At 44.3% G+C, this 16,361-nt stretch overlaps 2 protein-coding genes across 2 annotated transcripts; one reads left to right on the forward strand and one right to left on the reverse strand.

Moving 5' to 3' along the window:
- The first annotated feature begins 2,009 nt into the window (after nucleotides 1-2,009).
- Nucleotides 2,010-4,535, forward strand: LOC131696550 (glyoxal reductase-like). Its single transcript, XM_059012148.1, has 2 exons — nucleotides 2,010-2,141; nucleotides 2,957-4,535. The coding sequence occupies exon 2, from the start codon at nucleotides 2,981-2,983 to the stop codon at nucleotides 3,836-3,838; it is 858 nt and encodes a 285-aa protein (XP_058868131.1). The 5' UTR covers nucleotides 2,010-2,141; nucleotides 2,957-2,980; the 3' UTR covers nucleotides 3,839-4,535.
- On the reverse strand, nucleotides 4,402-10,469 carry LOC117967845 (bcl2-associated agonist of cell death-like). Its single transcript, XM_059012152.1, has 4 exons — nucleotides 10,367-10,469; nucleotides 9,041-9,205; nucleotides 7,452-7,633; nucleotides 4,402-6,719 (listed from the first exon to the last, which is right to left on the reverse strand). Exons 2-4 carry the CDS (start codon nucleotides 9,195-9,197, stop codon nucleotides 6,591-6,593), a joined length of 468 nt encoding a protein of 155 aa, XP_058868135.1. The 5' UTR covers nucleotides 9,198-9,205; nucleotides 10,367-10,469; the 3' UTR covers nucleotides 4,402-6,590.
- Between the last annotated feature and the right edge of the window lie 5,892 nt (nucleotides 10,470-16,361).

The raw sequence follows: 16,361 nt of genomic DNA on the forward strand, positions 1-16,361 counted from the left end.
ATATAGAGGGGGTGGAATTCAATATGTTAACAAGGGAACATTATTCAGCAGCTTTCATTGGACTCTATGAAGCTGAGGGAGTTCATTCTATATAGAGGGGGTGGAATTCAATATGTTAACAAGGGAACATTATTCAGCAGCTTTCATTGGACTCTATGAAGCTGAGGGAGTTCATTCTATATAGAGGGGGTGGAATTCAATATGTTAACAAGGGAACATTATTCAGCAGCTTTCATTGGACTCTATGAAGCTGAGGGAGTTCATTCTATATAGAGGGGGTGGAATTCAATATGTTAACAAGGGAACATTATTCAGCAGCTTTCATTGGACTCTATGAAGCTGAGGGAGTTCATTCTATATAGAGGGGGTGGAATTCAATATGTTAACAAGGGAACATTATTCAGCAGCTTTCATTGGACTCTATGAAGCTGAGTGAGTTCATTCTATATAGAGGGGGTGGAATTCAATATGTTAACAAGGGAACATTATTCAGCAGCTTTCATTGGACTCAGCGCTCCCGCAGATCATCTCCTGAGAATAACTGAGAATATGTTGAAAACAGAAATCCAAAAAGAGCATTCAGATATTTCCCTCAAGCTTCAGTATTGATATATGTTCAAACCTAAATTAAACACCCGACGTCGGAGAATGAATTTCCTTCAAGATCTGCTTCATCGCCGTAGCCTGTTTTGGAACTGTGCGATTCATCCGGTCGCGATGTAAAATATAGATATATTTTTAAAATCCCTTTGCATACAAGCAATCTATTCAGCGTTACAGACTCGACACTACCTCTACCGATACTGCAATTGCAAAGACAATACTTTTTTTTCTTTTCTTAACATAACAAAGTTTGTGAAATCGTCTTACCTATTCGGAGAGCTGTCAGAAATGGCTGATTTGTATTACACTTCCTAAAAGAAAAAGCCATCTGCCAAGTCAGCACCTCGCTCCTAGCTGAGATGCATATTTTACTTAGACTTCCTTGTATACTTTCATTTTTAAGAGAGATGCACTTAAAGATATATTAGCGCCAAGCCCGGCGTCCCCTCCCCCTTTTCAGATTATGAATTGATCTGAGAAACCATTAATGAAATAAAAACATCAAATTATAGCACATTAATAATAGTCACAAAAGGCTGAGTGGAGACGATCTGTGTAGATTATAATGTCATGTATGATAATGGGGCTGATACACACACACACACACACACATATATATATATATATATATATATATATATATATATATATATATATATATATAAACCATTTATTTCAGGTGGTTTCGGGCTAAAGCCCTTTTTTCAGCTGTATAGAAAGAAAATAAAACACACACAACGAGACACACACACATACAATTAGGCTAAAAGAACGGACTGATTGACCTAAGCAGATGTTGGTCACACATATATATATATATATATATATATATATATATATATAGATATATATATAGATATATATATAGATAGATAGATTTTAAATGGTTTCACATTACTAGCGTGAAATGCAATTAAATCACTTGGAACAAACTTCAATGCAACACTGCAATGCAGTCGAACATGTTTGCCTAGAGACGTCCGGAGATGTATTTTGCATGATTTCATTACTGGTATAGTACTTCTGACAGACATAGCCAGCGTTATATACACAACCGACCGGGGCTGTTCTTGCGGTGTGGTCACTTATCCCGGTTCGGTTGCGGTCAAAACGCGAAAACACGCACTCGATTGCAGCCAGAGTCTGCGGCTGACGTCACGGTCTGTGCAGACGCAGCGTGGACGGCTTTTTGTACAGGCTGCAGAATGCGAGGGTGAAGTGGGTGGGGGGGTGCAGTTATAATTGCATATCCGCCAGTTATGCCCATTGCAGCATTGTAGTAAGATAAAGACACGTGCAAATCTAGATTCATTCAGTGAAACATTTAGTAAAAGGCGCATATATACGCGAGACCATTGGTTAAGAAGCCAGCCACGGAGACAGGAGCGTGCGTGTCAGGGTTTCCACGGTAACCGCCGCTTGCGAAGGTCACATGAGCGCGTTCGTGTGACGCACGCCGGAAGACTGGGCTGGGCATGAGGGAGCGAGATAAGAACTGAGTTTAATTATCAATAAACAGTTAGATCGTGCTGAAGCGGGTGAGTGTATTTGTTATGCTCATTAATAAATAATAAAAAAAGGCTTTTTTTGTCATTTTGATGCGTTCTGGTTTGCTACTTCAGTGTCGTTTTTAGTGCAGTAGTTTGTGGGGCATTTTAACAAGGCAAATCCGCCGTGTTTATTAACATGCTTTACCGTGCCTCGCAATTCTTTACAATGCTTCCCTATGCTTTACCAGACCTCTCTGTACTTTGCAATGCTTTCCTATGCTTTACCAGACCTCTCTGTGCTTTACAATGCTTCCCTATGCTTTACCAGACCTCTCTGTGCTTTACAATGCTTCCCTATGCTTTACCAGACCTCTCAATGCTTTACAATGCTTCCCTATGCTTTACCAGACCTCTCTGTGCTTTACAATGCTTCCCTGTGCTTTACCACACCTCTCTGTGCTTTACAATGCTTCCCTGTGCTTTACCAGACCTCTGTGCTTTACAATGCTTCCATGTGCTTTACCAGACCTCTCTGTACTTTGCAATGCTTCCCTATGCTTTACCAGACCTCTCTGTCCTTTACAATGCTTCCCTATGCTTTACCAGACCTCTCTGTGCTTTACAATGCTTCCCTATGCTTTACCAGACCTCTCTGTGCTTTACAATGCTTCCCTATGCTTTACCACACCTCTCTGTGCTTTACAATGCTTCCCTATGCTGTACCATGCTTTCACTGTGTGTGAAAATCTACCCTCTCACTACATGGCTTAGTGACCTAATCTCTCTCTTTATTTTTGCAAGCTTACAACTTATTTTACAGCCCTTCCTCAGAACACAGTTAACTGAAGTTGTTCTTTCGGCAGAGGGAAAAAAAACCTTACCAGGAGATGGCGGAAACCGTGGAGCTGAACAACGGGGTGCGGATGCCAGTTTTGGGGCTCGGGACCTTCAAGCTCCGGGGGTATGAGGCGGTGTACCGGGCGCTGGACGCGGCCCTGGCGGAGGGGTACCGCTCGTTCGACACCGCGGCGGTTTACCGCAACGAAGGAGACATCGGCAGAGCCTTGAGGGAGCTGCTGCCCAGGCACGGGCTCACCAGACCGGACGTTTTCATCACCAGCAAGCTGGGTCCCAAAGACCACGGCAGCGAAGCCCGGGCGGCCTGCGAGGTCAGCTTGGAGCAGCTGGGCTGGGGCTACCTAGACCTGTACCTCATACACTGGCCTGGCAAGCAAGGCTGGCAGTCGGAGGATTTAAGAAACCGGGAGGTCAGAAGGGAAAGCTGGGAGGCTCTGGAGGAAATGTACAAGAGCGGGCGGTTTAGAGCCATCGGGGTGTCCAATTACACCCTGACGCACCTCCAGGAGCTGCTGGGCAGCTGCAAGGTGAGCCCAGCGGTGCTGCAGGTAGAATACCACCCCAGGCTCGTGCAGAACGAGCTCTTGAGCTTCTGCAGGGAAACGGGAATCCACCTCCAAGCGTATTCCTCCCTCGGGACGGGCAGCTTGGTCAAGGAGCCCAAAGTGCGGGAGGTGGCGGAGAGGTACGGACAGACCCCCGCCCAGGTCTTGCTGGCCTGGGCCCTCCGGCAAGGGGTGGGGGTCATCCCCAAGTCCGGAGACCCCCAGCGCATCGCGGAGAACGCGCGGGCGTTGGATTTGGCGATGTCGCCCGAGGACGTGCTGGAGCTGAGCTCGCTGGACTCGGGGACGCGATACTGCTGGGACCCGCAAGGAGTCGTGTAGCCGTGAGGCTTCGAACCAGCACCAGCCCCCTGCTGCTGCGGCACCCAGTCCTGGGGTTCAGAGCTCCCCTCAATGAAGTCTAGTATTATTATTATTAATATTGAAATGATCAGGAGCCAGGAGTTTGAGCAGGGTTAGAAACTCACACTAGCCCTGCTGCTGCTGCTGCTGCACCCAGTCCTGGGGTTCAGAGCTCCCCTCAATGAAGTCTAGTATTATTATTATTAATATAGAAATGATCAGGAGCCAGGAGTTTGAGCAGGGTTAGAAACTCACACTAGCCCTGCTGCTGCTGCTGCTGCTGCTGCACCCAGTCCTGGGGTTCAGAGCTCCCCTCAATGAAGTCTAGTATTATTATTATTATTAATATTGAAATGATCAGGAGCCAGGAGTTTGAGCAGGGTTACAAACTCACACTAGCCCTGCTGCTGCTGCTGCTGCTGCTGCACCCAGTCCTGGGGTTCAGAGCTCCCCTCAATGAAGGGGGACAGCTGAAAAACAAATAATATGAAATCTGAAGGTACTCGCTCATGATGCATCACAACACAAACACAAAGCCTTGATTTAATATTTAATAAAATTCTTTATTACCACCACATACTGCTCACTTATTGCAATACAAAAAAAAAGATTGACAGTGTTTCTAAAAAGAGTGTTAACATACCACATTCAAGTAATAAACGCAATATAAAGCCTTCATGTTTCTTTTTCTCTTGTGATCAGTAGAAAATATTTATCAACGTGTATTTACAATTCTCTTGCCTTGCATCCAAAATCATTCTGAAGAAACGTGCATTGCTTAAAACTCTCTCTCAGCCAACAATAAAATATCTGACATTAAAATTCTACGGTTGCGTTTTGAATTTTAAGTGTTTTGATACAATAGCCTTCTGCACCAAAACCAGCGTACGCTTTAAAAAAGAGACTGTCCTGTTGGAAATGTCTGTTGAAAAAAAATATATATGAAAGAGTATACAAAATATTCAATCGCAGGTACTTGGAATATGCTTTTGAAACCATAAAAAAAATTCTATTTCAGCATCAGATTTCAAACCACCATCAGGCAATGACGTTATCACATTATTGCACAGTGTTAGCCTGATGTCGTAGTTCATTTATCATTGCTCTTGTATCTGGGATTTCCATGCATGTTGTGACTTTACAGTAGTATAGGAAACTCCGCTCACAACAGACCAGCAAAACGCTAAATCTAATTGATGGGCCCCCAAGGTAGCTAACAAAGGATTTAGGAAACTGTGGCAGGATTCCCTTCTGAGATGGCTACCATGGTGAACTGGCACGTGTCTAACTGCGATTTCTTCCACCCAGCTACACTGCAGTTAACGTGGGAGTTTATTAACCCATTAAGTACCACTGTCCACATTTGAAGGACTGGCTATTTTTCTAATTTTTTGGCATACGTTTTAGTCTATCTATTTAAAAATGTCTTAACTGTATTGCTATGATAACTCTTCAATTTTGTTTTACGACGCCTCTGATATAAAATAAGAAGCTTAAATCTGATCCATTCCTGTTGTTTTTTTCCCCTCCCTGCAGTGGTGATAAAGCGACTCTGTTTTCTCTGTATTGAGCTTCATAGCCGGCGTGAGATTTCACTTCTCTGATCACATCCTGTCTAACCTGACCGTCCTCAAAACGGGACGCAGCAGTTTTGTAGCCAAAACGAAGGATTTAAACCATTTTCTGTGAAGAAGTATCGATCCAGTCTGATTTGAAACCGGTTCCACTCGCAGATGGAAACTGAGCGCTGGACCGAGTCCTGGGCCAGAACACACTAGAAGAAGCCTCGATTCTGAGCGAAAACGTGAGCGGGCCGCACTTAGTTTGCCCACGAATGGTTCTCGACATTTTAAATTTAAAAAGACACCATGTGCATGCACTATTTTCTAGTGCACCCCACTCCCCCCCAGCTGTGTAATTAAAACACAACTTTTTTGTGCAGTATTAAGACACTTATCATCTAAAGCGGAGGGAACACGAAGCCACTTTTTCAGGGGCAGCGGCTTGAAACCTGGTTCCGGGAGACCTCGTTAGCGGTCACCGTGTCAAACCCCCCCCCAAGTCTCACCCTGGTGTGCCGCGCAGCGTCCTGAAACCAAGTCCCAAGCCACAGAGCGGATTTTGTTCCCTCAGCTTGACGCTACCAATCGTTTGGCTTAAAATAACAGTACGTGTTGAAATGACTGGCATGACTTTGTAGTCTGCAATTTAAAAAAGAACTGTAATAAAACCCTGTTTGTAAGTATCTAGCTTACACAGTAGACCGGGGGAGGGGGTGGGGGGCGGTGAAACTCCGCTTCTGGAGGGGGGGGGGGCGCAGGGTCTTGTGGCTTCCGTCCCACCCCCGAGCTCTCAGTCCCTTACCTGCTCTAATTATTATTATTTGATTAACTGGGACCCATTTTAACGCTTCTCTCCGGTCCTCACAATGTTTCACAGGCACCTCAAAATCAAGCGCATTTTGTTTTGAATCAACTGTTAAAAAAAATATTAAAACGCGTCCAACTGAACAGATAATTAGATTGATGAAGTTAACGGAGGAGCTCAAGTTGGGATGGAAACCTGGTGACCCCGCGGTGACCCTCCAGGATTGGAGTCTGACCCCCCCCCTGCCCCCCCACCCCACCGCGGTAGACTCTGGTCCGTGCTCGTTCTTGTGCTGTTGAAACCCCGGCCACTCTTTCCCCAATCCCGAGTCCCAGGGATCTTTCCCATGGAAGCTGGCGGAGTGTCACTGCCCCTCGAGGACCCCCTGCGCCGTCTGCTCAGCTGCCCGTTTTCTGTTCCACAGAAACGTCCACCAGCTGTTGGAGATTTTCATTTGCCTTGCTGTGCCGGCGCTCCTCACTCTCTTGAATATCTTTAAACAAAAAAAAACAACAGGGACTCCCATTGTGTAGCAGGCTGATCCATTCCTGGTTTCACTAGGAGTTTAATAATCAGACACACCTGAGCTTGTTAGCTAGACACACTGGGGGCTGATCAAGCTGGTAGCAGTAAAACCTGGAATGGGTGACAGGAGTCTTATTTCCATCTCTTGTTTTTTATTATTAATATTTATTTCTGAGCAGACGCCCTTATCCAGGGTGACTTACAATTGTTACAAGATATCACATTATTTTTAGATACAGTTACCCATTTATACAGTTGGGTTTTTACTGGAGCAATCTAGGTAAAGTACCTTGCTCAAGGGTGCAGCAGCAGTGTCCCCCCCACCTGGGATTGAACCCACGACCCTCCGGTCAAGAGTTCAGAGCCCACGTTGCTATGAGTTTAATAAGACACACCTGAGCTTGTTAGCTAGACACAATGGGGGCTGATCAAGCTGGCAGCAGTAAAACCTGGAATGGATCACACTGCTGTGCAATAGGAGTCTGATTTTCAATCCTGACCAAGGATCGTTTGTGCTGTAAATGTGCCCCAAGCCAAGGACAGCTATTTTTATACGTGGGGCACGCAAGTCCCTTAAAAGGACTTCTCAAGGTTTTGAAATAAACCAGCTGCTAGGAAGAGGATGACAACTGAGCCCTCCAGTCTGTGAATAACTTGCTTCTGTTGTTGTGAATGCCCGTACCAGGTGCCCCAGCCTCACCCCTTTGTCCAGGCAGCTGTCGAACTCGTCGCTCATCCTCCGAAGTTCTCGTCCGTATTTCTGGGCTGCCCAGAGAGAGGCGGGGGCGGAGCAGGAGCGCGCCCGGAACGGCCCCAGAGTGTCGTCCCGCTCCGAATCGGAGGCCTGCGACTCCGACGTGACCCGGGCGCGACCCTCCAGCTCTATGGAAAGAGAGTCGAGTTTGGGGGAAATTTTTTAAAACACTTTGCAAGAATGGAGATCAGGAAGTTGCCCTGGCATAAGTTTTGGGGGGGGGGGGGGGGGGGGATGACAAACAAAAAAAACAGACAATCTGTGGCCAAAAATGTTGCATCACCTACAATTTTAGGATCAAGACATAATTAAATGTTATTTATATATAAACACATAGTTTATATATTTTATTTAACATCATGTCAAAGAAACTACAAAATGATATTGCAAAAGTCTATACCGGAAGCCATAATAGTCGCACAGTAGTATTTCACGTTAGATTTTGAAAGGTCACATTTTTCAATTTGTCAGTTTTTCAGTTAAGTATACGGGGAAAACTACAAAGCGCTGGGTGTGGAATTCAATATGTTAACAAGGGAACATTATTCAGCAGCTTTCATTGGACTCTATGAAGCTGAGGGAGTTCATTCTATATAGAGGGTGTGGAATTCAATATGTTAACAAGGGAACATTATTCAGCAGCTTTCATTGGACTCTATGAAGCTGAGGGAGTTCATTCTATATAGAGGGTGTGGAATTCAATATGTTAACAAGGGAACATTATTCAGCAGCTTTCATTGGACTCTATGAAGCTGAGGGAGTTCATTCTATATAGAGGGGGTGGAATTCAATATGTTAACGAGGGAACATTATTCAGCAGCTTTCATTGGACTCTATGAAGCTGAGGGAGTTCATTCTATATAGAGGGGGTGGAATTCAATATGTTAACAAGGGAACATTATTCAGCAGCTTTCACTGGACTCTATGAAGCTGAGGGAGTTCATTCTATATAGAGGGGGTGGAATTCAATATGTTAACAAGGGAACATTATTCAGCAGCTTTCATTGGACTCTATGAAGCTGAGGGAGTTCTTTCTATATAGAGGGTGTGGAATTCAATATGTTAACAAGGGAACATTATTCAGCAGCTTTCATTGGACTCTATGAAGCTGGACTTGTGGGTTCAATCCCAGGTGGGGGACACTGCTGCTGTACCCTTGAGCAAGGTACTTTACCTAGATTGCTCCAGTAAAAACCCAACTGTATAAATGGGTAATTGTATGTAAAAATAATGTGATATCTTGTAACAGTTGTAAGTCGCCCTGGATAAGGGCGTCTGCCAAGAAATAAATAATAATAATAATAATAATAATAATAATAGTAATAATAATAATAATAATAATAATAATAATAATAATAATTAAGACATCAAAAGTCTTATTTCCATCCCTCTTCAGTCTTTTTCATATACAGTGAAAAGCTGTACAAATGGACACACACATGCATTTTAATTTTTGTATTTTTTTTTTCGATGGTTTACAAACATCCCAAACATTGTCATCCGTCACCCCGAGAAAGACTTTTGATCCCTCTTACCCGGGCGGGGGGCCGTCAGTGACTTCGTTCTCCGTTTGCCGTCTGCCCCCTCCTCCTCCTCCTCTCCTCCTCCTGAGGCATGCTGGGACTGATCCACGACGCCGTCATCATCGGACAAGTCTGAATCAGATTCGGAGAGGCTGAACATCTTATCCATGGCAACATCTAGAGAGAGAGAGAGAGAGAGAGACAGAGGGAGGGAGGGGGAGAGAGAGAGACAGAGGGGGGAGAGAGAGACAGAGAGGGAGGGAGGGAGGGGGGGGGGAGAGAGACGGGGGAGAGAGACAGAGAGAGGGAGAGAGACACAGGGGGAGGGAGAGAGAGACAGACAGAGAGAGAGAGACAGAGACAGAGAGAGAGAGAGACAGAGGGAGGGGGAGAGAGAGAGACAGAGGGAGGAGAGACAGACAGACAGGGAGGGAGAGAGAGTGAGTGAGTGACAGACAGACAGACAGAGACAGAGAGAGTGAGAGACAGACAGAGAGAGAGGGAGAGAGACACAGAGAAAGAGACAGACAGAGAGAGAGAGGGAGAGACAGAGAGAGAGGGAGAGAGACACAGAGAGAGAGAGAGAGAGAGAGTAGCAACTCCCAGTAAAATCAAGTTCATATCCACACAGAGTTCTCAAAAAAAAAGCAATAATCTTTATTTCAGATCTTTAAAATTTCACAGTAAACATAGCTAACACGTTTCGACCCAGAGGTCTTCTTCAGAGCATATATATATATATATATATATATAAAACATTAAAAGATGCGTCAGGGGTTAATTGTATTAACAATAACAAAGACCCGATAAAATAAAAATGTTCTATTCTATTTATTATTATTATTATTATTATTATTATTTAAATTATTCAATAATACGCAGCGGCTCCTTGTCAAGTAGCCAATAGCACACACTGCCGGGAGCATCGACCGTCCCCCATTAAGTTGCACAATACTGTACACAGGCTTTGAGATAACAACGCGAAGAATTAAAAACACACATAGATATTACAAACTCTACAATGGCAAGAAGTCCAGCTGAATGAATGAATTCATGGCAAAGGCACAAGGACTCACACTGATAACGTATTATTACACACGATGCCAAATTGTAATGTGTTTTTTTCTGTCCTTTGCAGAGTTAACGTTTGTTTTGCAAACACGGTGTCGCTGTTGTTTTAATGCTCAAGATATTTTTTCATGGAGTCGCAGTTCCTTAACTCGGCGTCCAGTTCTAAAACACCAAGCGCCTGAACTAACTCGCCCCCATCTAAACCGGGCTGTCAATATTTCTAAAAGTTTCATTAGGAGGCTAATTTTCTCTTCTCTGTTTTCTTACCCGAAACGTCTCTGCAACCTTTCCTCTCCGTTGTCTCTCTCGAAGTTTGGTTTCATTTTGATTATCCAATCAGATCGCCCCGCTGCGTTACCGCGACCCAATCAGATCGCTCCCTTCCCGACGCTCGCCGAACGGTTCCGAACTCCATCTGGGATGACGTCATTGCGCCCCCTCCCCGACTCGCTTTTTTTTGTTTGTTTGTTTAATTCATGGACCCGTATTAACACAGTAGAAGCGCAACAAAAAAACGCAGGGGGATTCAAGGCTTTTTAAGTGCGCTAATACTTGAATAATACGACTCGTGGTCCTCAATGCTGTATTGCCGGGATTTCAAAGATTTCTCTCAATGAAACTACAGTTTGATAAATGCTGTTTTTTTTTCGTCCGCTTCTACTAATATTAACTGGTTGAAATTAGAAATCTGCTTGTTGATTTGTCTGAATGCAGTAATACGATTAGTGCAGCTCCCGCTAACTAACTGCATTTTCATCTGCAGGCAGCAGATGGCGCTGTTACACTGTAAATACATTTTTAACGCCAGCAACAGAATTGCAACCCAAATCCAATGTATTTATATACAGATCCATCTCATACAATATCAGGGTCTAGTGCTATATATTATAAAGACATTTCAGAGGGCTGGATCGCATCGATATCAGGGTCTAGTGCTGTATATTATAAAGACATTTCAGAGGGCTGGATCTCATCGATATCAGGGTCTAGTGCTGTATATTATAAAGACATTTCAGAGGGCTGGATCGCATCAATATCAGGGTCTAGCGCTGTATATTATAAAGACATTTCAGAGGGCTGGATCGCATCGATATCAGGGTCTAGTGCTGTATATTATAAAGACATTTCAGAGGGCTGGATCGCATCACTATCAGGGTCTAGTGCTGTATATTATAAAGACATTTCAGAGGGCTGGATCGAATCAATATCAGGGTCTAGTGCTGTATATTATAAAGACATTTCAGAGGGCTGTATCGCATCAATATCAGGGTCTAGTGCTGTATATTATAAAGACATTTCAGAGGGCTGGATCGAATCAATATCAAAGTCTGCTATATATTATAAACTTGGTAAACTTTTATATTGGCTACGAAATATGTCATTACTGTCAGATCCGTTGCACAACAATGGAAATGTACAGATAGGCGCTTCCTAGATCAATTTCACATCCTTTTTTTAAAATTATTTTTTTATTCCGATAAAACTGTTGCCATTGACGTGTGAAACGAAGCGCTTCTGCAATTTCTGTGGCGTTTTTTTCCCCAGTTTGGTGGTAGATGCGGTAAAGAAACAATACATGGAGGAATTGGAAAGGGAAATCTTCGTGAACGTCGAATTCGTAAATGAGGCTGGCTGCTTTCATTATAAGCCGATTCAATTTTCTTAAAAAGGTAGGGGTTTATTTCATCAGCTTTTACACTCCGATGAGCCACAGCTACATTTAACCAGCAGGTGCAATTTTGCACAGCGATTTTGCAGTGCTTCCCTCTATGCAGTGTTTACCCTTGGTTGTGTTATGCATTTATCAGAGTTTACCCTTGTCTGACATATTTATAATAGACGTTACCCACACCTCTCTGTGCTTTACAGTGCTTCCCTGTGCTTTACCAGATCTCTCTGTGCTTTACAATGCTTCCCTATGCTTTACCAGACCTCTCTATGCTTTACAATGCTTCCCTATGCTTTACCACACATCTCTGTGCTTTACAATGCTTCCCTATGCTTTACCAGACCTATCTGTGCTTTACAATACTTCCCTATGCTTTACCAGACCTCTCTGTGCTTTACAATGCTTCCCTATGCTTTACCAGACCTCTCTGTGCTTTACAATGCTTCCCTATGCTTTACCAGACCTCTCTGTGCTTTACAATGCTTCCCTATGCTTTACCACACCTCTCTGTGCTTTACAATGCTTCCCTGTGCTTTACAATGCTTGCCTATGCTTTCCCATACCTGCCCATTTCAGAGATAAATACCCAATTGGAAAAGCAGGACAGATAAGGTTTGCACGATTATTTCATCAGCAAAAACGACTCTAAGCACGGACTGCGTCGCTGAGAATTATCCTTTCTCCAAAGACCCGCTACCCTTGAGACATAACCATCGCGGGTTTATTTAAACGCTGGCAGAGTCTCGCTGGCGGATTCTGCAGCGGGTAAGCAGCGACTTTAATTGCTTTAGTGCGGAGCGGAAATATAGATAATAAGAGAGCTTAATACACGGAGGTCGTCGCCTCCTTTGAAAATGAATTCCTGCTGAGGGCATTTCCGCGTTAGGCTTAATAATATCTTTCCAAGCGCACAATGCTGGCTGTCCGCTAACTGCAATCGCTTTTTGACCTTGTCACGTTTTTTAATGACCTCTTTATGCTTTCAGAAACATATTCCCACCGTCTTTTCATGCAGGGACTTTTGTAATGTCTTTCCAGCTGCCGGCAGAGCCGAGGATTGAATAATTATGGATGTAGGGGATCGGATTTGAGCAGGATTTCGGCTGTAGGTTTTTTTTCTGGTTGCTGTAAGATACTCAGTTTGGTCTTTCTTACTTTCTATTTTTCTTTCTTAGATTCTCTTTTTCTTACACTCTTTCATTCTTTCTCTCATTCATTTTTCTTTTTTTCTTTCTCTCCCTCCCTCTCTACTCTGTAAATATATATATATATATATATATATATATATATATATATATATATATATATATATATATATATATATATATATATATATATATATATATATATATATATATATTGTATTACACTTGCAAACATCTGATAAGCTTCTGTGTTCAGCCCAGGCTTGCAAGCCAGTACTGTGCCCAATACATTTCAACACACTTAGAAAACAAAATCTCTACTCAGATCAAAAAGGGGGATATGAAACTCATGCAGACCGAAGCAAGAGGTATTTCTGTATTTCTATAATTAAGTCACGCTGAAAGCGCAGGGTTGGGACTCCCTGGCAAGTCTGTTAGGAGGCACCCAGTCTGTGGTACAGTGACCCTGCTCTGCGGTCTGGGACAGAGGTGTAATTACAGGGCACTACCAGTGTAGCTCCCTTCTCTAGCAGTGTAGCTGCCCTGATGGGATACACAGCTGTCTACCAGATGGGATATCTTCATTGAGATCTAGTTGCACATTTCTTAAAACACCCCAAGAGTTGTCATTTATTGAGCTTTGCACACACACACACCAAAAAGAAAATCATTTACTGCAGAAATGAGTACATTTTTGCAAACTCATCTTGCACAAAACTAATTCAAAACTAAAAACCCAGCGAGTTGTGAAAGCCTCTTTCATGCTAACGTTTGGTACGGCTGCACCTTTGGCATCAGCACCAGCTTGGCATCTTTTTGGCATTGCGTCTGCGGACTTTCTCAAAACCTCTGCTGTGATTAGATTCCATTTTTCTTGACGTTGAATTCACAGCCTTGCTTCTGTACAGTCGGTGCTTTTGTCAAGCATGGAACCCAAAAGACTACAGAAGCAATGGGGTGTTGTAATAAATTTGCACACTATTATGCATTATTATTGAGTCATTCAGCAGACGCTTTTAACCAAAGCGATTTACAGAGACTAGGGGGGTGAACTCTGCTTCATCAAAAACTGCTGCTGCTGCTGCTGCTGCAGAGTCACTTCCAATAGGATCTTGTTTGTTTGACGTCTCATCCGAAGGACGGAGCACAAGGAGGTGAAGTGACTTGCTCAGGGTCACACACACACTGTCTCGATGACTTGATCTCCTGGTTGCTTTGTCTTCACCTTTGCCACTCTTGTTAAGATCATGCAGCTCTAGCTTTCTCATTGCTTCGAGCTCAGCAGACACACCCCAGCGCTGTGCATTGCAATACAGTGCGGGAGATGCCTAGATCTACTGAAGCAGACCACACACACGCACACACACACACACACACACACACACACACACACACACAGGCGCATGCTAATTGGGTCTCGGGAGTATTCTTCTAGTGACAAAGATGGAACCGTGCTTTGACAGGCTTAAGTAGAGAGAAATGCGTCTGGCGTTTCATGTGGAACTCTGCAGTCATTGGATTGCATTTGAAGTTGACGGTCAGGGCTGTTCTCTTGTGGGAGACGTAACCTGTTCTATTTATGCTCAAGCGATTCTCAACCTCCCTCTTTTACATTTGCAAAAATAGAAAGGGCAACCCTTATAAAAGTACGCCCCTAGTAAAGGCATGGCAAAGAGTAAGTATATGGAAGGTAAAGCATAGGGAAGCATTGTAAAGCACAGAGAGGTCTGGTAAAGCATAGGGAAGCATTGTAAAGCACAGAGAGGTATGGGAAAGCATAGGGAAGCATTGTAAAGCACAGAGAGGTCTGGTAAAGCATAGGGAAGCATTGTAAAGCACAGAGAGGTCTGGTAAAGCATAGGGCAGCATTGTAAAGCACAGAGAGGTCTGGTAAAGCATAGGGAAGCATTGTAAAGCACAGAGAGGTCTGGTAAAGCATAGGGAAGCATTGTAAAGCACAGAGAGGTGTGGTAAAGCATAGGGAATCATTGTAAAGCACAGAGAGGTCTGGTAAAGCATAGGGAAGCATTGTAAAGCACAGAGAGGTCTGGTAAAGCATAGGGAAGCATTGTAAAGGACAGAGAGATGGGAAAGATTACCTTAGATTTACTGTAACAAATTGTTATAAAGAACTAGTTGAACAGAAATGAAAATGTAAGTAAAGTATACCTTGAAATTCTGTTTGGCGTGTGAGATTGAGGAGCAGTGCTGCAGTATATGGACGTGCACAATCTTATAGATTGAAAAGAAACTGACAGTATTGGGATCCCCATTACTATTGGCATTGCTGCTGGAATTAGATTATGTGTTACAGAGAGTTTCATTGGGCTGTGGAAGCTGATTGAGTTTTCAGGCAAAAAGGTTCAACCACTAGGGATGACCCTCGGGGACCCCTGTGCTCCCCTGACTGTGCAACTCCCCCCTGCACACCACACGGCCGTGCCTTTACCAGGGGAGACCCTCGGGGACCCCTGCGCTCCCCTGACTGTGTGACTCCCCACTGCGCACCACGTGGTCGTGCCTTTACCAGGGGAGACCCTCGGGGACCCCTGCGCTCCCCTGACTGTGTGACTCCCCCCTGCACAACACGCGGCCGTGCCTTTACCAGGGGAGACCCTCGGGGACCCCTGCGCTCCCCTGACTGTGTGACTCCCCCCCTGCACACCACGCGTCCGTGCCTTTACATTTTGTGCATTTTGTGGAATTAAACAAAATTACAAAAATAATTGCCCTCCTCGTCCTATATGAAACCCCCCATGTTCTGTCAAACAGAAAAAAACTATCAATTGTATACGTTGTTTCATAATGTACAGCTTGGAAACGATGTACATCGAATAGGCTCCTCTTCATGTTTGTAATTAATTACAATGCTGATTCAGAGATTATACCAGCCCCCCTTTCTCTCTCTCTGCTCCACCAGCACAGAGGGAGGCTGTTCAGAGAGTATAAGAGCCTCCCTTTCTCTTTCTCTGCTCCACCAGCACAGAGGGAGGCTGTTCAGAAAGTATAAGAGCCTCCCTTTCTCTTTCTCTGTTCCACCAGCACAGAGCAGAGGGAGGCTGTTCAGAGAGTATAAGAGCCTCTCTTTCTCTGCTCCACCAGCACAGAGGGAGGCTGTTCAGAGAGTATAAGAGCCTCTCTTTCTCTTTCTCTGCTCCACCAGCACAGAGCAGAGGGAGGCTGTTCAGAGAGTATAAGAGCCCCCCTTCCTCTCTATCTGCTCCACCAGCACAGAGGGAGGCTGTTCAGAGAGTATAAGAGCCTCCCTTTCTCTTTCTCTGCTCCACCAGCACAGAGCAGAGGGAGGCTGTTCAGAGAGTATAAGAGCCTCCCTTTCTCTTTCTCTGCTCCACCAGCACGGAGCAGAGGGAGGCTGTTCAGAGAGTATAAGAGCCTCCCTTTCTCTTTCTCTGTTCCACCAGCACAGAGCAGAGGGAGGCTGTTCAGA

Source organism: Acipenser ruthenus, chromosome 43 (genome assembly GCF_902713425.1).
Source record: "Acipenser ruthenus chromosome 43, fAciRut3.2 maternal haplotype, whole genome shotgun sequence".
NCBI classification, from domain to species: domain Eukaryota; kingdom Metazoa; phylum Chordata; class Actinopteri; order Acipenseriformes; family Acipenseridae; genus Acipenser; species Acipenser ruthenus.